Genomic DNA, 22,544 nt, shown 5'->3' with positions numbered 1-22,544 from the left:
TGGATGTGTTTGGGGAAATGGTGGGCGTGGAAGGGGTGTTAGTTGCCTTCCAATCACTTTTCACCCTTAAAAGGGCACTAGAACTCTCGATTTCCAATTGAATGAGCCCCCTTTGAAGTTTCTACGACGACCCAACGCTATAGCGTTGCCCTCTGATTTTAAGACAGGACACATAGACATGTGCACCAAATACTTTTGTCTGTGGTTGAAAATAACGAGACATGTGCACCAAATACTTTTGTCTGTGGTTGAAAATAACGAGACATGTGCACCAAATACTTTTGTCTGTGGTTGAAAATAGCGAGAAGCAAGCCTCTAATTTTTTTCTATCTATAACTAAACATAAACGCCATCTCCAAAACCATATTTTAAACAATTCAAATAGAAAGATTTTTATCTATTGTTTATTTTAGGTAATTGTATAACTTCAAAATGGTCATCAGGAATCCAACTACATTGACGAGGCTTGGTTCAATGCCAAACTTATTGAACACAAAGAAAAAGGATCTTTTCAGGTTTGTCTGGCAATCTTGCGCAAAATTGCTTTCTGAACTGAACACTAAGGCTAGCAACAAATAAAATGTATTCAACACTTTCAAAGTATTAGGCTATAGGAGCAGTCATTTAAGCAGTAAAATTATAGTTGAGGGGCTTCTAGCCTATCGGTAAATTTCTACCAAATCATATTATTGAGTTAGGAATAAAGTGAATACACCATTTGATGACTTTTTTTATGCTGATTACAAATATAATAGGCCTAATCATTTCTATTGGAAATGAATTTCAGCCCCCCCTATATATGCCAATTCAGGGTATATATTAATACATTAGAGGGAGGGTTAAAGTTTAAACTTACCTCTCATTTACATCAGAAACAGAATTTGCCCCCACCCCCCTAATGTAGAAATATATACCCTGAATTGGCATATAGGCAATAGGGGGGGGGGGGCTGAAATTCATTTCCAATAGAAATGATTATTCAGCATAAAATATTCGTAATCAGCATAAAAAAGGCATCAAGTGGTATATTCACTTTATGCATAAGTCAATAATATGATTTGGTAGAAATTTACCAGCCTATCTATCATGGAAACTAACTAAGGTAGTTGAGTTAGGTGAATCAAAACTTTCAGGAATGACTTCTAGGCCAGAAACATACCCCAGGAAGATATTTTGAAGTAGCTGACAGAACCCAACCCCTGTCCCCAAATAGAATTCTACCTGGTAAATTTTTCATTGTTCATATTATTGACTTACAAATAAAGTAAACATACCACTCAATGCCTTTTTTATGCTCTTTCCAAATATAATAATCATTTTGGTAAAATTCTTCTTTAGCTAGGCCTACTTTTGGCTGGGACTCCACCCTTTGACTATTGGAAAAAATTACTTTATAAGCTTATAAAGAATGGTACTATCCAATCTCCTTATAGGCTAACTAAAAACATTTTAGTCATCTAGTTAGAAAATTTGGCCTATCCTTAGGCTATAGGAGAATCTATATTTGCCAACTAGTTGACAATAGCCTAAATGTTGCCCCAGCAAAACTTTCTGGTAAATTTTCACCAAATCATATTATTGACTTACAAATAAAGTGAATATACCACTCAATGCCTTTTTTTATGCTGTCAGAAATGAATTTTACCCCACCCCTATATATACCAATTCAGGGTATATATTTGCACATTGGGGGGGAGTGACAAATTTTATTTCTGATGTAAATGGGAAGCAAGTTTAAACTTTACCCGCTAATGTGCAAACGTATACCCTGAATTGGTATATAGGGGTGGGGGTAAAATTCATTTCTGACAAAAATGATTATTATATTTGGAAAAAGCATAAAAAAAGGCATTGAGTGCATGGGCATAGGGAGGGGGGCAGCAGCCCCCCCTAGACATTCAAATTTACATTAGATATGGCTGAAAAAGCAGTTGATAAAAGGCCCTCCATCACACTATTGACTGCCCCCCCCTAGACAATATGCTGCCTACGTCCATGATTGAGTGGTATATTCACTTTATTTGTAAGTCAATAATATGATTTGGTAAAAATTTACCAACTTTCCTTTTCCAACTAGTTGACTAATAACTTCTCCCCAGCAACACTTAAATTTGTCAACTAGTTGACAATAAATGTTGCCCCTGCAAAACTTTCATTTTCCAACTAGTTGGCTAATAACTTATCCCCAGAAAAACTTTCATTTTTCCAACTAGTTGACTAATAACTTCTCCCCAGAGACACTTAACTAGTTGGCAAATATAGATTTCTCCTATAGGAATGGGAAAAATTTTTTCAACTAGATGGCAAAAATATTTTTAATTATAAGGAGATTGGATAGTACCATTTTATATAAGCTTATAAACTAATTTTTTCTAATAGTCAAAGAGTGGACATCCCTTTTGGCTAGGCCTATCTTGGAAAAGGATTGGATTAGGAAAATGAAACTTTCAGGGATGGGTTTACAGGCTAAAGTACAGCTTGGGAAGGTATTTTGAAGTACCTACCTCCACTTCTTCTCCCTCTAGAGGGTCCTGAAATTTGCCTACATGATAGGTCTATGTCTATTAAAATTTTGACAAAGCATCATTTTACCTTAATTTTCAGTTATCAGTTTCTTTTTCTCTGGCTTTAGTTCTTAAAAGTAATTCCTGTTATTTGAGTAGAATTTAAGCCATATCAATGTTGTTTTTTTCAAATTTAGGAAATATATTTGCATATCTTTAAAACCTTATAAATTGTGATTGAGTAAAGTTTTGAAGCTGAAAACAATTTTGCTATACTTCATTTCAGCAGAAGATTTATTTTGCAAAGTTTCACTTTTATAACACACAGATTTTTAAAGGTCATCAAAAGTTAGGACCCTCTAGAGGGAGAAGGAGTGGAGGTAGGTTGTTCAAAATACCTTCCTGGGACATATCTTAGCCTGTAGTCCCATCCCTGAAATTTTCATTTTCCTAACCTAACCCCTTTCCAAGATAGCCAAAAGTAGCTAAAGTAGAATTTTACCTTTTGTTGTTTATGTTATTGACTTATGAATAAAGTAAACACACCACTCAATGCCTTTTTTTATGCTCTTTCCAAATATAATAATCATTTTGTCAGAAATGAGTTTTACCCCCACCCCTATATATACTAATTCAGGGTATATATTTGCACATTCGGGGGGGGGGGGAATTTTTATTTCTGATGTAAATGAGAGGTAAGTTCAAACTTTCTCCCACCCTCCCTCAAATATGTAAATATATACCCTGAGTTGGTATATATAGGTGTGGGGGTAAAATTCATGATAAATTTTTCACAATTCATATTATTGACTTACAAATAAAGTAAACATACCCCTCAATGCCTTTGTTTATGCTGTTTCCAAACATAATAATCATTTTTTTGGAAATGAATTTTACCCCCACCCCTATATATACCAATTCAGGGTATATATTTGCACATTAGGGTGGGGGTAAATTTTAGTTCTGATGTAAATGGAAGGTAAGTTTAAACTTTACCCTTACCCCCCTAATGTGCAAATATATACCCTGAACTGGTATGGGCCTAGGCCTATACAGGGGTGGGGATAAAACTCACTTTGAGCAAAAATGATTATTATATTTGGAATGAGCATGAAAAAGGGCATTGAGTGGTAAGTTTACTTTATTGTAAGTCAATAATATGAAGTGCAAAAAATTTACCAAATTCATTTCTGACAAAAATGATTGTTATATTTGAAAGGACCATTAAAAAAAGGTATTGAGTGGTATGTTTACTTTATTCATAAGTCAATAATATGAACAACAAAAATTTACCTTCAACCTTGATGAGCTATACCAATCTTTACATTTTCAATAAAAATGAAACCTTATAGAAATATTGTCTGCTTAAATAAGGCACAAGAAAAATATTTTGAGCTTCATGCCTATGCTCAATCCCAATTTATAGGGCTTTAAAGATCTGTGTATCAGTTTGTTAAACTTTGGAAAAATATTTTTTATGGTTTAAAACGCTAGGGTATAAGACCTTTTTTTTTAGGAAAGACCACTTTTCTTTGGCATTCCAGAAAAATAGTAATGGGTTCTTGGACCACCCCTATTTACTACAGCAAAATGCAATGTAACAAGAACTCCACCTTCTTGGTCAAATTTCACCAATAATTTGTCAGCATAAATTAAGAATATTGTCTCTGTTTTGACAAGCAATTGAAAAGAAAAAAGTGCATCTAATATTTGTGATTTATAGAATAAATATCAAGCAATGAAAGTTATGTTTTTAGAATCAACAGAAAACCTGCTTTTTGCTAGTATATGAATGACCTTGACACACTGAAATGATATATACATCAAAATAGGACAATTGGTTTTTCCAAAAAAAGGTCCTTGTAGGCAAACCAATAAACTAATAATTTCAAGTGTTTGATCTTAAATAATTTTAATGAAAACCATATTAATGTATAGCTTAGATTATTAGCTTTTCTCTGATATATGCAACTCTTCTCAATTCCTCTTTGGTAACAAAATGTGAGAGTTTTAGTTTTACATAATTTAACTCCATTGGGTACTGGTTTTTTACTGTACTAAAATAACAGGAATTATATATTTAAAAACTTAAGGCAGTAAAGAAGAGATTGAAAATCCAAAATTAGGCCCAAGATAAAATTTTTGTCAGCATTTAGATGGACATAGATCTGTCATGTATGTAATCTTCAAAGCAATAGGAACAAAAACTTTCATTCCTGAAGGATATAGTCACCTAGATTGAGAATTGGTTTCAAAATAGCAAGAAGCCTATAAACTAGAGCTTTACCATTAAATAATTTCCCATGCTGCACTGCTGTTGGTAATAGCCTATAGGTGGTTGGCCACTTCTTAAAGAAACATGCAGTATTATTGCTATATTCCCACTCTCCAGAAGCAATAACAGTAAATATTTAGAGCAGAGGCTCTCCAGAAAGAGACATGCCAAAGTAAAGAGAGGCCAATAGGGTAAAAAACCAGTATCCAATTGAGCAAAATTATGTAAAACTGAAATGCTCACACCTTGTTACCAAAGAGGAATTGGGGAGAATTGCATATATCAGAGAAAAGCTGATAATCTAAGCTATACATTAATATGGTTTTTATTAAAATTGTTTAAGATAAAACACTTGAAATTGTTAGTTTACTGACTTATCTACAAGGAACTCTTTTTGGAAATACCAATTATTCTATTTTGATGTATATATCTTTTTAGTGTTTCATTTATATTCACATATTATAATATAAAGCTGATTTTGTTCTGATTCTAAAAATGTAACTTTTATTGCTTGATATTTATTCTATAAATGACAAATATTAAATATAATTTTTTCTTTTTAATTGCTTGTCAAAACAGAGACAACATTTTTAATTTATGCTGAAAATTATACCAAGAAGGTGGGGCTCTTCTTACTACCCTCACATTGCATCATGCTGAGGTAAAATAGGGGTGGTCAAAAAATCCATCTCTATTCTAGAATGCCAAAGAAAAGTGGTCTTTCCCAAAAAGAGGTACTTTACCCTACTTCATGTTATAGTGACCACAATTTGTTTTTGATATGTAATGAAAATGGTTTTCTGTGTCCATTTGGAGATAATCAGCTTTGCCTGAGCAAGAGAAACTACTTTGCAGGTATATTTTAATCAAATATTTAATATATAAGGTGGTTAGGTTCTGCTTTCTAAAATTCTGGGTAGCCTGCTTTCCATAATTCTCCATTGTATTTTTCATAATTTTGTTACTAAAGTATTATATTTTCATCATATTTTGGTATAATTCATTCTTTGTTATTTTTTCTCTAACAATATAATTATTCCTTTATAATATGCAGCATATTTATATTGATCAGATTATCATGTTTCCTTCATTTCTATTCACATTTTTAACTTATTTGAAATAGTACTTTTTATCCAAAAAGAGCATAAAATTAGCAGTATGAAAATGTCTCTTTTTTTTAGCATGTTCCCCTTCTGGGGAGCTATTTTGCACATTTACTAGAAAAACTATAAAATTTGGCACTAATTTAGTGGTTAGCCCCCTCAGAAGGAAACTTGTTAATAAGACAGCTCTTACTTCATAATTTACAGAAAAACTATAGTTAACAAATATTCTTGCTACTTCTACTTTCATTCTCTTTTTATCCACTTTTTTGTTGGTTCTATTTTTGTGTCTGGCCCCCTCAAAAGGAGACAGTGTAAAATTTGTAAAACTAATGTAGGAAATTCTAAAATAATTACTTATTGCTAAAAGCACTTCACCCCCCCCCCCACTAATGTGCACATATATAGTCCAGAAAAAAAAATTAAAGATTTATGGGGAAAAAGTCCCTTCTAAAATTAATTTTCATCTCTCTGAACTCCCAAATACAACTGCCAACAATTTGAACTTGTACCTACCTTCCATCATTCAAAGTTTTTCCCCTTTCACTGACTCAAGTCCAACTATTCCTCCCAATACCTTCTTCCCCCTAATTTTCCCCTCTGACATTTAAAATAAAATCCTAAAGCTTAGAAAATCAAGCACTTGCCCCTTGAACATCCCAATTGACTTAATTATAGCCTTTTCAGACAAAATTGCTGGACCTTTATCAAATATTTTCAACCACATTAAAAAATTTGGTTAAGTTCCTAGTTGCTGGAAACAAGGTTTTATAACACCTATCCCAAAAAAATCTACCAATCTGGCTTAAAGTTTAAATTTGTCCCCATATTGATGTCCAATAGTTTAGTAATTTAAGGAAAACTTCCACTACCCATTACCTTCTGCATTTATACATACCATTGTAAGTAACCTTGAGAAACCCAATGTTTGGCTAAACCTTGTCTTAGTTGATTTCCAAAAAGCTTTTAACCTGGTTGAACACACCACCCTAATTTGTTTACTACAGTTTAACTTTGAGCTTGATCCTCTGTTAGTAAATATTGTTTTGTTGTTTCTTTTAAATAGATCTTAAGTTGTCAAATACAAAAATATTTTCTCTAACCTCCTCCCTATTTACTGTGGAATTCCTCAAGGAACCTTATTGGGACCACTCTTATTTCTAGTTATTATTAACAATATTTGTAAGGAATTCCCCCAAAGGGGGAAGCACATGAAATGCAATAATAAACCTTTGCATGGAAAACATTTTCCCCAAAAGACACTCCCTTTCATATACTGTTTCTGAACCTGTTCCTATCTTGTCCCCCATCTTTTGATTTACCTCAAGGTATGAAAAAACTTTTGTTCCCTTCATTACTGATAAAACAAACCACTAGTTTTTCTCTTTCTTTTTTTGGTACTGGTGATACCCAAGTTTTTTGACATTTTGCTGCTTAATATTTTTGACTAATGAATAGTTTTGCCATTCTGATATTCTTTTGTTTTGCATTGTTTTGCCAGTTTTTTAGTTGTTTGCTTTATTTATGTTTTTTTTTTTGGTTTTATGACTTGAAAATGCAAATTTGGTTCTTTGGGGCTTGTGATAGACATTTTTTGCAATAAATATCTTGTCTTATCACTTGTTAATCCATGAAGTATGTCACAGGAACATTAAAAGTGACCCCCTCAAATTCTGAACCCATATTTTGGAAGAAGCTAAGAATCTAAGTATGAAAGTAGATTCTGCCAAATCAAATATAACAACAATAAATTTCTTGAAATCCACTCCTGTTTTCCTAGACCCTATCCCACCCAAAATGCTAGTGAAACACATTAAACTCCTTGGTGTCACAATTTCAAATAGTATTAATTGGGACATGCATGTTTCAAATATTGTTAAACAAGCAAATGTTCCACTATCCATGTTAAAACTTTTAATTGCCCAAAGATGCATTCCCTCCATGTTTATTTATCATTTGTCAGGCCGCTATTGGAATATGCATGTCTGGCCTGGCATATGCAACTTTCAAGTGAACTTAGCAAAAAAATTGAGTTTGTTCAAAAGCATTCACTCAGGATTATCTTCAAAGAAAGCAAAATCCCATTCACAGCGCAATCACGCTGTCTAAGTAAAGAACAATGTTGGCACAATGTATTATTTATTTTTTTGTTTTTTGGTTTTTTCATACCACAGCACTTCGTATCGAAGGAGTTGTTGTAGAAACATCGAAAAGTGCCCATTTGATTGGAAATTGGAGTGGCTAGTGTCCTGTTTAATAGTTGAAAGTGATTGGAGGGCAACTAACACTCCTTCCACGGCCACCATTTCCCGACACACATCCAATCAAAATTTTGAGATAGCCATTTTGTTCAACGTAATTGATTTTCTGATAGAAATTATGTTTTTGAGTAAAATACTCCCCCACAGCCCTCAGGGCAAGGATTTTAAGTTATGCCCTGGGGGCATATAAGAACAATGTTGTCACAATGTGTTATTTATTTATTTTTCCTTTAGACCAGGGCACTTTGTATTGAAAAAGTTGTCATAGAAACTTTGAAAAGGGCTCATTCAACTGGAAATTAGACTGGCTTGTGTCCTTTTTAATAGTCAAAAGTGATTGGAAGGCAACTAACACCCCTTTCACACCAACCATTTCCCAAAACACATCCAATCAAAATTTTTGAGGTAGACATTTTGTTCAGCGTAGTTGATTTCCACTTAGACAATATGTTTTTGAGGAGGACACTCCCCCACAGCCCTCAGGGCAAGGGTTGTAAGCTATACCCTGGGGGCATATAAGGTTTTTGTGGAATGCATTGTCGTATAAACTTCAAAAAGGGCTCATTTGATTGGAAATTAAGGATGACGAACCCCCCCGAGCCCCCAGGACAAAGGTTGTAACTTATGCCCTGGGGGCATATAAGGTTTTTATAGATAGTGTTGCTGTTGGCTCATTCAATTGGAAATTGAGAGGGCTAGTGCCCTTTTTAATAGTTGAAAGTGATTGGAAGGCAACTAACACCCCTTCCACGCCCACCCTTTCCCCAGACCCATCCAATCAATATTTTGAGTTAGCCATTTTGTTTCATGTAGTTTAAAGTTCAGAAAATTACATATCTCAACTCGACGGTCCCCCCACAGTTACCAAGGCAAGGGCTTTAAGGCTTGCCGTGATTGCGTAATAGGTTTTTATTGAAAGTTTGGTCATAAATTTGCCAAAAAGGGCATAGTCGAAGAAGCGACGAAATGGTACGGGCCCTTTTTAATAGCTAAACGCAGGTGGTAGGCTCCAAACTTCTCTCTTACACCCATCATATCCCCAATCACGTATCCTCAGAATTTTTAGATAGCTATTATGTTCAACGTAATTGAAATTTTTGTAAATTATGTATTTGAGGATGACAATCCCCCCCCTCCACAGCCCTCAGGGCAAGTGTTTTAAGTTATACCCTGGGGGCATATAAGGTTTTTATTGAAAGCGTTGTCTTAGAAACTTAAAAAGGGCTCATTCAATTGGAAATTGAAAGGGCTAGCGCCTTTTTTAATAGTTGAAAGTGGTTGGAGAGCAACTAACACCCCTCTCACGCCTACCATTTTCCCAAACACATCCAATCAAAATTTTGAGATATCCATTTTTTTCAATGTAGTGTGAAAGTTCTGGAAATTAGGTCTTTTAGGATGATAACCCCCTCAAGGCAAGAGTTGTAAGTTATGCCCAGGGGACATGTAAGGTTTATATAGAAAGTTGTTCTAGAAATTTCAAAAAGGGCTTGTTTGGTTGGAAATTGAAATTGCCCTTTTTAATAGTCGAAAGTGAGTGGAGAGTAATTAACCCCCCTCTCACACCCACCATTTTCCCAAAAACATTCAATCAAAGTTTAGAGATAGCCATTTTGTTCAACGTAGTTGAAAGTTCTGGAAATTATGTATTTAAGGATGACGAACCCCACAGAGCCCCCGGGGCAAAGGTTGTAAGTTATGCAATGGGGGCATATAAGATTCTTATAGATAGAGTTGTCAAGAGGGTTCGAGCTGTAAAAGTTCAAGAGGGGCTCATTCAATTGGAAATTGAGAGGGCTAGTGCCCTTTTCAATAGTCGAAAGTGATTGGAGTTTAACTAACCCCCCTCTCACGCCCACCCTTCCCTCAAACACATCCAATCAAAATTTTCAAATAGCGATTTTGTTCAACGTAGTTAAAAGTTCTGGAAATTAGGTCTTTGAGAATGACTACCCCGCCCCCCACCCCTCAGGACAAGGGCTGTAAGTTATGCCCTGGGGGCATATAAGGTTTGTATTGAGAGTGTTGTTGTAGAAACTTCAAAAGGGCTCATTTGATAGGAAATTGGAAATTGAAAGGGCTAGTGCCATTTTTAATGGTTGAAAGTGATTGGAGAGCGACTAACGCCCCTCTCACGCCCACCATTTCCCGAAAAATATCCAATCAAAATTTTGAGTTAGCCATTTTGTTTAACGTTGTTGAAAGTTCTGGAAATTAGGTCTTAGACAATGACAACCACCCTAAGAGCCCTTAGGGTAAGGGTTGTAATTTATGCCCTGGGAGCACATAAGGTGTTTATAGAAAGCGTTGTCGTTTCATGGGCAGCGCAATCGCGCTGCCTAAGTAAAGAACGATGGTGGCACAATGTATTATTTTTTTTTGTTTAAGAAAAATTTTCCATACCAGGGCACTTTGTATTGAAGGACTGGTCGTAGAAACTTCGAAAAGTGCTTATTCGATTGGAAATTGGTTTGGCTTGGGCCCTTTTTAATAGTCAAAAGTGATTGGAAGGCAACTAGCACCCCTTCCACGCCCACTATTTCCCCAAACACATCCAATCAAAATTTTGAGATAGCCATTTCGTTCAGCATAGTTGTGCAATTTAATGTCTTTTTGTACTGTATCTTTTTAAAGATGTTTGATTATTAAGGCAAGCCCAATTTCTAAAAATGATATCGACTAATCTTCAAACTTTTGGTTTTATTTTTTAAGGTTTTTGAATTGTTGTAATACCGTGTTAAAATATAAAAACATACTTCTGCAAATACCTGTTTTTTGCTCTTTAGGCAATTGAATATCTTTTTATACTCAGATGTATTCAAAGATATGTCATTGTTACCAATAGTCCCATTTCTAACAACGATTTCTACTAAGCTTCAAACTTTTTGTTTTCTTTTTTAAGGTTTTTGAATGTTGTAATCTCTTGTCAAAATATATGCAAATATTTTTGCAATTACCAGTTTTTTACTCTTTAAGCAATTTAATATAAACTTCTCCATAAAAGAAAATCTTCAATTTTTCCACCTAAGTGTGACAACGTCATTGCAATAATGATGTATATAAATGTGACGTCACTAACATATTTTTTTTCTTAAAAAAATGGCTCTTAACGAATTTTCTCAAACTTCTGACCTATCTAGATCGTTTTTTTTTAGGCCAGAATATCTTAAGATGCCAATTTTCCCGAAAACATTATGGAGCCGTTGTAGAGAAAAAATACATACATACATAAATATACAATTATTGCTCGTTTATATAGATAGTGTATGTGTGTTTAGAAAGACAAATGTCAATAGCATTTTTACAATTTTCAGGTTAAAATTGTTTTTATTAGAATAAATAGCAGGAATTAGCACTTTCCTGAGGCATGATAGCTTCTGCTGCTTAAAAAAGACACTGGAATGAACTTGAATCAGCCCTTACACAAAATTCTACAACCACTGGTTCAATATAACCAGTCCCGAAAAAAAAGAACAAAACAATAAATAAAATCGCATCTGTGGCCTACCCTCTCGGGAAAAAAATGTGAAATTTCATATTTTTGTAGATAGGGGCTTGGAGCCTATGCACTAGGGCTCTCAGATATGTCGAAATTTAAACTGTCATTTTCTCAAAGATTGCATATCTTTCTCTGAGTATCTCCCTGTTTTTCTAAAAATATACAAATTTTCTTATGCTAGTAAATTTTGGCTGGTAAATTCACAGTACAAAAATTAGCCATAAAAAATGAATGCTTTTGATGTATAAATGCTATCATTTTTTTCAGAGCTTCTGTTTCTGTTAACAAAGGCAGTTCTTCACTTACCGCCTATTATTATGGATGGTTTGATATCCTGCATTTTGTATAATTCGCCTGTATTGTCGTATTTTTTAAAAGTTTTACTTTCTCCTTATATAAATTTCCTTGTCTAATTGGGCACATAAAGAAAAAAAAAACGAAAAAGTTACTAATTGAAAATATCTTCTGGGTCTGTGTAACCCAAAAGTGACTGATTTAGGGGGAAATTCTCTCCATATATGTTTTTTTCCTGTTTAATTTGGATTTTATTTTCTTTTTTTATTCATTGTAATGTCTGTTCACTTGAGGTTGACTTTTTGTTTGTAGCATTTTTGAACCCTTATATAGGCTTATTTTTTCTCATTACTTGCTTAAAATCCAGTAAACACGCGATAAGCGAAGTTTAGTTAATGCTAATGAAATGAAACAAAATATGATGAAAATATAATAGTTCAGAAACAAATTTGGGATATATATTTGCACATTAGGGGGTTGGGGTGGGGGTAAAGCATAGCTATATTAAATGCATAACCTAACCTAGGTACCTTTTTTTGCCCCTTCAACCCGAAAAAACTAAATTTTAAATCTTTGTCATGGAGTGAACAATACCTCACTATGCAGTGAAAACCTGTTTTTCATCTAGCATCTTTGACATTTTGATGCGGTCATTCCCGCTTGTTTTCTGGATTCTTAACAAGTACCTTTTTCTCTTGTCAGTTTACTTTGATTGGAAAACTTTTGTTATTAAAAATTCGAGTATTTCTTTGTTTTATTCATCAAACCAATTGCAAAACGTAATTTTTGGGTTGGTTATTCTATATGATGTAAAAAGGCACCAATGGGATTCGAACCCATGATCTCCTGCTTACTAGGCAGGCGCTTTAACCAACTAAGCCATGGCGCCTTGAATGTTTAAGTGAAATAACTTTAAATTGATGTTTAATGTAATGGAATTTGGCACTAGTTAATTTGTTCAGTACTATAGGATAGGCTAGCTAAAGAGAGGCCGTGGCGTAGATACACGGACAAATGGTGTATATGTCTGTTGCCTGTGGATGACAGGACGGTCAAGGCTCAATATAGGGCAGAGGTAAGAGGAGGAAAAGAAATACATTATGAAATAATATTGCCGCGGGTAAGGTAGGAAGTGAGGTTACTAGTTTTCCCCCCTTCTACCTTGCTTCCCTCGTTCTGCTTCAACAAGAATCCCCTCTTCTTACCCCAATAAAATTATCACTGAAATATATTGAATAACTTTTGTCCTGTACATTGTTGATATTGTTAAATAAGCGAACCTCCCCTCCCCCCTTTACCTTACAATTGCTTAATATTTATTTTACAGATTTTTTAGCTTTCTTTTACAGTTTTTTTTAAACTAAATTGTGTTTTTTTTTAATCAAAAGAGTTGTCCTTGTGTTTTTTATTTGTCTTGTTATCTTTTAATACTGCAAGTTTTGATTCTTTTGACATTTTGATAAAAAAACAACAACATTATATTTGCTTGTTTTTTTATGTGTGTGTGTGTGTTTATTGAGTCTATAAGTGCAAATTAGGCCCATGTGGACGTAGGCCTATGATAGTCATTTATCATATAAAAATCCTATCTTGTCTAGTTTCGTTGTGGAACCAGGAGTTGAGTAGTGCTGTGTTTTTTATTTGTCTTGTTATCTTTTAATACTGCAAGTTTTGATTCTTTTGACATTTTGAAAAAAAAAAAAAACATTATATTTGGTTGTTTTTTTTATGTGTTTGTGTGTGTTTATTGAGTCTATAAGTGCAATTGTGTTTAAACTAAATTGTGTTTTTTTTTTAATCACAAGAGTTGTCCTTGTGTTTTTTATTTGTCTTGTTATCTTTTAATACTGCAAGTTTTGATTCTTTTGACATTTTGATAAAAAAAAAAAAAAACATTATATTTGCTTGTTTTTTTATGTGTGTTTGTGTGTTTATTGAGTCTATAAGTGCAAATTAGGCCCATGTGGACGTAGGCCTATGATAGTCATTTATCATATAAAAATCCTATCTTGTCTAGTTTCGTTGTGGAACCAGGAGTTGAGTAGTGCTGTGTCGTATGCCTGTTTGTATGGATTAGTTTAAGGGGTTTATCGGCTTATCCTACGATAACATGATATCAAATGGTAAGGTAAAATAACCTAGACTTGGATGATGCAGAGGATTACTGTTGTTGATAAAACAGTTTGCGAAATGAATGAAAGGTTCAGTGTGCAAGAATAGGCTTAGGGATAGTAATACTATTAAGAAGACTAGGAATAATTAAGGCTTGAACAACCTGGGTAGTATTATCTGCAAGGATGGTGGATTCAGTGCTACTACTGCTAACAACTCACCGCAGCACCAAGCCGCTTGAGGCACCAAGCCGCAACACAGCTACGCACGCTCCTCCTCCATCCTAATCTATTCAAAGCCTCCCTCTTTACACCCTCCCAGGAAGTTCCCATTTCCCTTGAATCTTTCCTTACGGCATCCTCTCACACTGACTGTGAATAACCTGCTTTCCGTTTAGCTCTAGATGGTTGGCCTAAAAGGGTGATCTTCGGCAATCTGTCATCCTTCATCCGCAGAATGTGTCCTAGCCATCTCAACCTTTCTCTCAGTATAGCCCTAGAAAGTTGGATTGAACCACATCCACCCGCAGAAAGCGAGTGGATGCAGTGAAGGTGTAAAAAAGTAGAATATCCAATGCCTAGGATGTTGGTTTATTCGCAGCTGAGAAAACTTTGTAAATAATAGGGAAATAACTAACGGAACTAAAGATTACAATATTGGGAGCCATGGTCATGACAGAGGTCAAGTCTGAAACTTTGGTGCTTCGAAAGGCTGAGGAAAATGTGTTAAATGATTTCCAAAGGAAATTTGTAAGGATAATTTTTGTGAACTCGTTTGACTGGCCGTATATCAAAGTTTGATCCCACTTTTAGGGCCATAATGAAATTTATGGATGACAGACTGCCAAAGATTGTGTCTTTTGGCCATCCATCTGGGCTCAAAGCAGATCATTCCCGAATGGGGTAAGCGGAGGTCACAAGAAGGGACTTAGAGGAAATCAAAACCACATGGAAGGGGGGCAAAGAGTGAAGCTTTGAGCGGTATGGGGTGGAGGGGGAGCAGCGCAGCTCTGTTAGCCTCAGACGGCTTAGTGTTGCAGTGAATTGTTAGTATCGGTAGTAGTATCAGATTCTCCAATCAATGCTTTCTCAACTATAATAATTGCTTGAGTCACAATTACGCCTCCCTCTCCTAATGGGGCCAGATATAGCCCTAAACTATGCACAAAAGTTTGGCTTTATTTGGTATTATGAACCAACTATTGATGAGAAATAAGCACAAAAGATAACAGTAAACAAAAAAAATAGACAAACTTTAGTAAATGGTCTAGGGCTATATATATATATATATATATATATATATATATATATATATATATATACTCTCGTATATACATATATATATATATATATATATTTATTTATTTATTTATTACCCGTCAAAAAAAGGTACAAAAGACGGAGTATCACTAGACAAGAAAAAACACACACAAAAATAAATTACAACACATTACACATAATCGAACAAATAACAAAGACGAGAAACAAAAACTCAATTATACACTGCACTGCAGGTACGTAAGAAATTTTACTTTTTAAACTCCCAAGTACTGAAGAAACATAAGCAATATGATTGATAACTTCAATTCAACTAACCTAACCTACAGCAAAATACTTGATAACTTCAATTCAAAACCAACGGACTCGATCAACTAGTCTAAATATGACAAGAGATGGTAAAAAGACTAAATATGACAAGAAATGTGCAAATAAAATTAAATGGACAGCGATTTACTGCCTTAGCAAACGGTACCAAGGGTGGGAAGAAACTTTCTCGTTGTACCGTTTAATTTGTTCAATTATAGCTTCATTATATATATATATATATATATATATATATATATATATATATATATATATATATATATATACATATATATATATATACATATATATATATATTATATATATATATATATATATATATATAATATATATATATATATATATATATATATATATATATATATATATATATATATATATATATATATATATATATATATATATATATATATATACTATTTTTATAAGTGAGCAAGCAATAATTGTTCATTTATTTATTTTTTCTCAAAAACGGCTCCATATTTTTTCGGGAAAATTGGCATCCTGGGATATTCTGGGGTAAAAAAACAAAAAACAAAAAACGATCTAAATATCTCAGTAGTTTGAGACAGTTCGTTAAGAGCCTTAATTTAGGAAAAAAAGTGTTTATATGATTGACGTCATTTTTATATACATCAGTATTGCAATGACGTCACTTATGTGGAAAAATTGAAGATTTTCATGTATAGCTAAGTTTATATTAAATTGCTTAAAGAGCAAAAACTGGTTATTGCAAAATATTGGGTTATATTTTTACAAGGGATTGCAACAATTCAAAAACCTTAAAAAAAAGAAAACCAAAAGTTTCAGTTTCAAGCTTAGTAGATATCGTTGTTAGAAATCGGACTAGCTTCAATAATCAAATATCTTTGAACAGACCCAGTATGAAAAGACATTAAATTGTATAAAGAGCAAAAAACTGGTAATTGCAAAAATATTTGTATATATTTTAGCAAGGAATTACCACAATTCAAAAAAAAAGAAAACCAAAAGTTTGAAGATATCGTAGATATCGTTGTTAGAAATCGGACTTGCTTTAATAATAAAATATCTTTGAAAAATTATCTCAATTTGTCTACTGTAAAAAGACAAGCGACAATGAGAATCCATATAAAGAAGCCTGCTGCGTGCCGAGTGCCGGGGCCAGGACCACAGTATGAAAAGACAGCAAATTGTCAGTGGTTAGAAGACAAGCGACAATGAGAATCCATATATAGAAGCGCGCTGAGTGCCAGGGCCCGGTCGCTGGTAATTGCAAAAATATTTGTTTATATTTTAACAAGGGATTGCAACAATTCAAAAACTTTAAAGTTTGAAGCTTAGTAGATATCGTTGTTAGAAATCGGACTAGCTTCAATAATCAAATATCTTTGAAAATTGTCTAAAATTATTTGCGGTTAGAAGACAAGTGACAATGAGAATCCATAGGCCCGTTTTTTAGCACTAAGATCTTACATCTTTCTGCAAAGAATATCGTTTTTTAACTCATCTTTGTTCTAAGATCTTACAGCTCACTGATGTTAGCAAAAAGTGTGAAGACCACCATTGTTCTGCCATATAGAACAGCGATGAGAGAACATTGATGATCTACTCATCATTCTTCTCAGACGGTTGATCAGAGCAGAATGATGAAAGACGTTTGCACAAAAAAGACCAAAGATGTAAGATCTTAGTTCAAAGATTTCACTTTTAAGCGTTTTCTGACAAAAGATGTAAGATCTTAGTACATTGATGAGTGAAAAAACGGCATTCATATATAGAAGCCTGCCGCATGCCGATATATAATATATATATATATATATATATATATATATATATATATATATATATAATATATGTCATCTGGTCCGAAGAATAAACATTTGTGATATGGATATATTCTGTTTCTGCAGCAAATGAAGCTTTTAAAGAATGAACAAAGCGAAAATACATAATAAACTTTGTTTTAGGAACATGGATTGTTCTTTTAATTTGCTGTACAAGTTTGCTATTTGTTATAATCTATGCATATGCGTAACTAGACAGTATAGTAATCATGTTTCTTTTTGGGATGGGGGGAATTTTGCCTGTTTGAGGCTGTGGGCTCATATACGTTTGCATATTAGTCTTAGTTAGATTTTTTCAAAGATTATGTATTACTAGACTCCACAATGCATAAAATTAAATTGAGAAGATAACATAATTTAGATTCCCTGTGGGCAGAAAATTTCCCAGAATTGAAATTCTCACAAAGTCTAAGGTCATAATATAAGCTCTGCGTTCATTGTAGCTTATTGCAATTGATTTTCGTCACTGACAGCCTGACGATGGAAAAATACAAAGCATGACGATGGAGTATAACAAAAAGAATGAAAATGAAAGAAAAAAAAAACACGTACAAAACATGAGCAGATACGTGCAAATTAAAACTCAATAAACCAAACAATTCAGAAAATTAAGCCACTCCATGGGTTGTAAACCTCTTTAAATGTTTCATACAAATAAATAATACAATATAAAAAAAAATAATAGTAACCTAGCAAAAAAAATAAATGAATAAATAAATAAAAAAAAGGAAACTAGCATTAAAACAAAAAATCCTTCCAAGGGTGGTTCGACGGATAACCCGTAAGCTTGGAAAAAAGCTTATCTCAGCATCAAGAGGATCTGACAAGATCATATTTTCCTAAATATGTTGATTGAGGTGAGGAAGTTTATGTCAAAATAGCTTTGAACTTGAACAACGTTCTGTTGTTTTAGGTTGTGTCATCATGCTTCAGCAAATGAGGGAAAGAAGCTCCGTCCTGCCCCGTCTCAAATGCAAAGTCTGATGGACATAGGCTCGAGAGAGATATTTGACACGGAACACGATGCATTCCGTGAAACGGCTCGGAAGTTTTTCCAAAAAGAAGTTGCTCCCAAGATGGCTAAGTAATATTTTTGCATTATTTTTGTTGCTATAATAATCATGGACAAATATGAAGGTTCCATAAAAACCGGTAGTAATACTTTTACATTATTTTTGGTGCTATAATAATTATGGACAAATATGAAAGTTCCATAAAAAGCGGCTCCCAAGATGGCTAAGTAATATTTCTGTATTAATGTTGCTGCTATAATAATTCTGGACAAATATGAAAAAAAACTTTCGTCATGATCATGAGAAATACAAAAGGTAATAATTTTTTCTTTTTAATCCCTTGAGGTATCAAACTGACCTTACAAAGCCTCTCATGTACAATAGGGAGGGAAACAGACAAACGACAGTATGAAAAAAATATAGTGATTGTGAAAATATAAATACTTTTCCTCATCAGATACCCCAAATGTAGGATGTAGGAACTTTATGGAAGGTAGTAAAAAGTGAAGCACTGAACGGAGTTGGTTAAAGGAGGAGTTTGCGTAGCTGTACTTGCCTTAAGTGCCTTGAAGCTGCGATGAGCTGCCAGTAGTAGAAGATTCCTACTACTGATAGCAGTACTAGTAGTACTACTACTACTGCTAATAGTGGCAGTAGTGCTACTAGTACTACTATTAGTAGTGGGAACTACTAGTACTACAAATATTTGTAATGGTAGTAGTAGTTATACTGTTCAATTTGGTTGCGCAATTTTTACCTGTGATTTGATAGTTAAACTGATCGGCGTAGTTTAGCCTTTTATTTTGTTATATAAGGATGAGTGGATGATTCTTTTCGACTTTTTTTGCTCCGATTTTGCTTCTGTTTTCAAGAATGTACTATTAATCTTAGTTTTTAGGATAAGTTGTGTAAATTTTCTTTTTTACCATTTTTGTCTATTTTAAAGTTAAGAAAACAAGCTTCACAATTCAGAATGTTTTTCCTTAAGCTAAATTCAAAAATGTTGTAAGATTTATTGAAGTATCCAATGCTTTTGCGTATAGTTTTTGGATGTTTTTTTTCTTTCTGGAATGCCAGAATTTCCACACAAGTAATTAAAGAAAACTTTCACAGATACTGTGAGTGCTAGGAATATTTGTAGCTACATTGTTGAACTTCGCATTAAAAGTTGCTGTAGGGCAACTATCTGAACTTTTTATTTAGTTCAAATTACCCAACGCGCTTAAAAAAAAATCTACACAAAATCTGAAAGAAGTGGAAAAGTTATGATAGACAACTATCCTATTGACGCTTTGACTGACAAATTCCAGCGTTTTGAACTAGACTTGTCAGGAGTTTCAGAAACTCATCTCTAAACAGATTTGCAAACAATGATGTAACCATGGAAACAAAAGCCAACACTAGAGCAATCCCCAAAAGTTGTGTCTGGTACCACTTTCCCTTAAAGACTAGTAATTTTATGTTTACCATAAACGCTGCTGACCAGTGTTCATATCCTTCATTTTATGTATTGACTATTACTACTACTAACAACTCATTTCAGCACCAAACCGTCTTTGGTCACAAACCTACGCACGTCCATTCTTCATCCCTATCTATTCAGAGCTTCCCTCTTCACACCGATGGCGGTCCAGGGGGGGCGAGGGGACGCGCCCCCCTAAAATAGTCTAAAATAGTGTAATTTACTTAATTAACGCAAGTTTGCGTTGATTAAACTTGCTGCTAACGCAAGTTTATCGGATCAACCTATTTTGTGACCCCCCCCCTAAAAAAATCCTGGATCCGCCATTGCTTTACACCCTCTCAAGAAGCTCCAATTTCCTTTAAATCCCATCTCACAACCTCTAACCATCCTATTTGGGGTAGACCTGGTTTTCGTTTGGCCCTAGATGGTTGACTGAAAAGGACAATCTTTGGCAATCTGTCATCCTACGTGTCCTAGCGAGCCTTCGACTAAAGTTGACCATAAATAGACTCGACTCAAATTTTTTCTATAGTTTTCACATTGATATTGATTGTTGTTTATTCTAGTTACTTTTTATTCTAGCTGGGAAAAGACCGGCTATTCAGATAGAGACACATGGCTTGCAGCCGGCGAATATGGGATTTTAGGCGTTGCCACTCCTGCAGAAGTTGGTGGCATCGGCGGAAGCTATTTACATGCTGCTATCTGTATGGAAGAACAGTAAGTTATGAGGAATTGATTATCCCCTATTATAACGATATACATGCTTAAGAGATTTGAAGTACCGTAACCCAAATAAGCCGATGGTATCCTTCCGACAGTCCCGCTTGATAACATAGTGTCATTATTATTTTTTAATGAAATGTACTTTCGCATACCGTGGTATAGGCTTCTTTTTGTTTGAAATATACACTATATAACTATGACCTCGCCTACCCTCGGCTGTTCTGCCCAAATTTATTCTGTAGTTGATAATATTAATTTAATTTATAAAATTCATACCAGATTAGAAAGTTAATTGTAATATATCGTTTCTAGCCTTAGGAATATTAGTTAATAAAAATAAATTTACGATGGAAGTAAAGAGCGAAGATGAAACAGAACAAATATTATTGCTTCGCAGTTTTGTAACATTGGTTCAAATAAACTGACTCTTTGTAGAATTCTGAAAAATTGACGCTTTACTGAAATCACAAAATCAGCGCAACAAAACCTGATTAGGAGCAGAAAAGTCCCTAAATAGACTGCAGAAAATAAAATATGATTTATAAGGCTCTCAGTAGTCTTTCATCTGCCATAAAATCAGTATATAGAGATTTTAGAAAACCGAAGGACATTAAACAAGTTTTAGATGTGAAGTTGATTTAACTTACAAAACTTGATGTCATTACTCTTGCAATTTTTCTACTCTATTACTGCGAAAATTTGAGTTTCTCCTAAGAAAGTATGCTCTGTTACTTATTACTTCTTGGACTTCCATATTTTTAGGTGACTCAAAATATTCGGCAAAAAAAAAGTGTAAAAAAAACAGAAGTGAGCAAAAATGTCAAGATTTGATAATTGCAAGCTACAGCTTAAGGTCTTTATTTGCGTTGAACAAGAGACAAAGAAGAAGAGACAATGGCGAGCTCTCAAGGTTTAAGCATTTTCGAGGGATTTCAGCCTCTTTTTCAAAATTTCTATATATTTCTATTCGTAACAAACTCTTCCTATTAAGGTTAATCGAAAAAATGATTACTGTTTCTGAATCAGCTTCAAACGGCAGTTTTTCTCCCTAGACAGTTTTGTTTTTAAAAAGCGCTCTTAAATTTTCGGTTGCTATGGGCTGTGGTTTGCTCTTTATTATGGCTCCTAAAGGGACTGAGAGGTTTAGCGTTAAAAAGCAGGAATTGTAAACCTCTGGCTATTGGTTTTCGATCATATAGATTTGTATAATATACTCTTTATGCTTCCCAGCATTTCTACTCGAGATATTGCACCAAAAATACTATTTTTGGTGCAATATACAACATTTTTTTTATAGAGATATGGAGACAAATTTACAAAAAGCACATAGATATTATCAATAGTCGTTAAGCATCTCTCTACGATGCTGAAATAGCCTACTACTTCTGCTAGTCAGCCCGCAATTAACCACACTCACTAGTGGAATGGGAGGGAGAGTACAGAAGGGAGGATTTTAAAACTCGGGTTTCAGGTTTTCGATCATGGAGACAGTACCCTTTTCGTGCTTCCTAGCCTTTGCGCTCCAGATATGGCACCATAAAATGCCACTTTTGGTGTCACATGACCCTTTATGACGGTATTATCGAGACGAACTTTTAAAAAGCACGTAGATATGAGAATTAGCTTTTAAATGAGACCTTAAGTAGCTCTCTTTGATGCTGCAGTAGCCTGTTAGTTCTGCTAGTCAATAGACGGTTTATGAAAAATATTAAGGGTGCTGGCAGGCAAATGTATAAGAGGGGGGATTTAAACCTCAAGCATAGGGTTTTCAACCTTGGAGACTATGGTAGTACCCTTTTAATTCTTCCCAGTCTATCAATTGCAGAAATGACAAAGCAGACTTTTTGGTTACCAGATATGTA

General features: G+C 34.1%; 1 protein-coding gene and 1 non-coding gene across 3 annotated transcripts in view; one reads left to right on the top strand and one right to left on the bottom strand.

The window, feature by feature from the left end:
- The first annotated feature begins 380 nt into the window (after window positions 1–380).
- LOC148948208 (long-chain specific acyl-CoA dehydrogenase, mitochondrial-like) overlaps window positions 381–22,544 on the top strand; it is a 52,101-nt gene continuing 29,937 nt past the window's right edge. The window contains exons 1-3 of one of the 2 annotated variants that reach the window (XM_089094204.1): window positions 381–515; window positions 18,392–18,562; window positions 20,539–20,676. In XM_089094204.1, the coding sequence (XP_088950330.1) occupies window positions 433–515; window positions 18,392–18,562; window positions 20,539–20,676 (392 nt within the window). In that variant the 5' untranslated portion in view covers window positions 381–432. Of the gene's footprint in view, window positions 516–18,391; window positions 18,563–18,707; window positions 18,719–20,538; window positions 20,677–22,544 lie in introns of those variants that run through there. The other variant, XM_089094206.1, reaches the window with a different exon arrangement.
- On the bottom strand, window positions 12,752–12,825 carry TRNAT-AGU (transfer RNA threonine (anticodon AGU)). Its single transcript has one exon. It is a non-coding gene; the product is annotated as a tRNA-Thr (tRNA).

This window comes from Artemia sp. Qi Xiang Cuo, chromosome 9, assembly GCF_049724085.1.
Source record: "Artemia sp. Qi Xiang Cuo chromosome 9, ASM4972408v1, whole genome shotgun sequence".
NCBI lineage: Eukaryota > Metazoa > Arthropoda > Branchiopoda > Anostraca > Artemiidae > Artemia > Artemia sp. Qi Xiang Cuo.
This window is presented reverse-complemented; position numbering and strand designations above follow the sequence as displayed.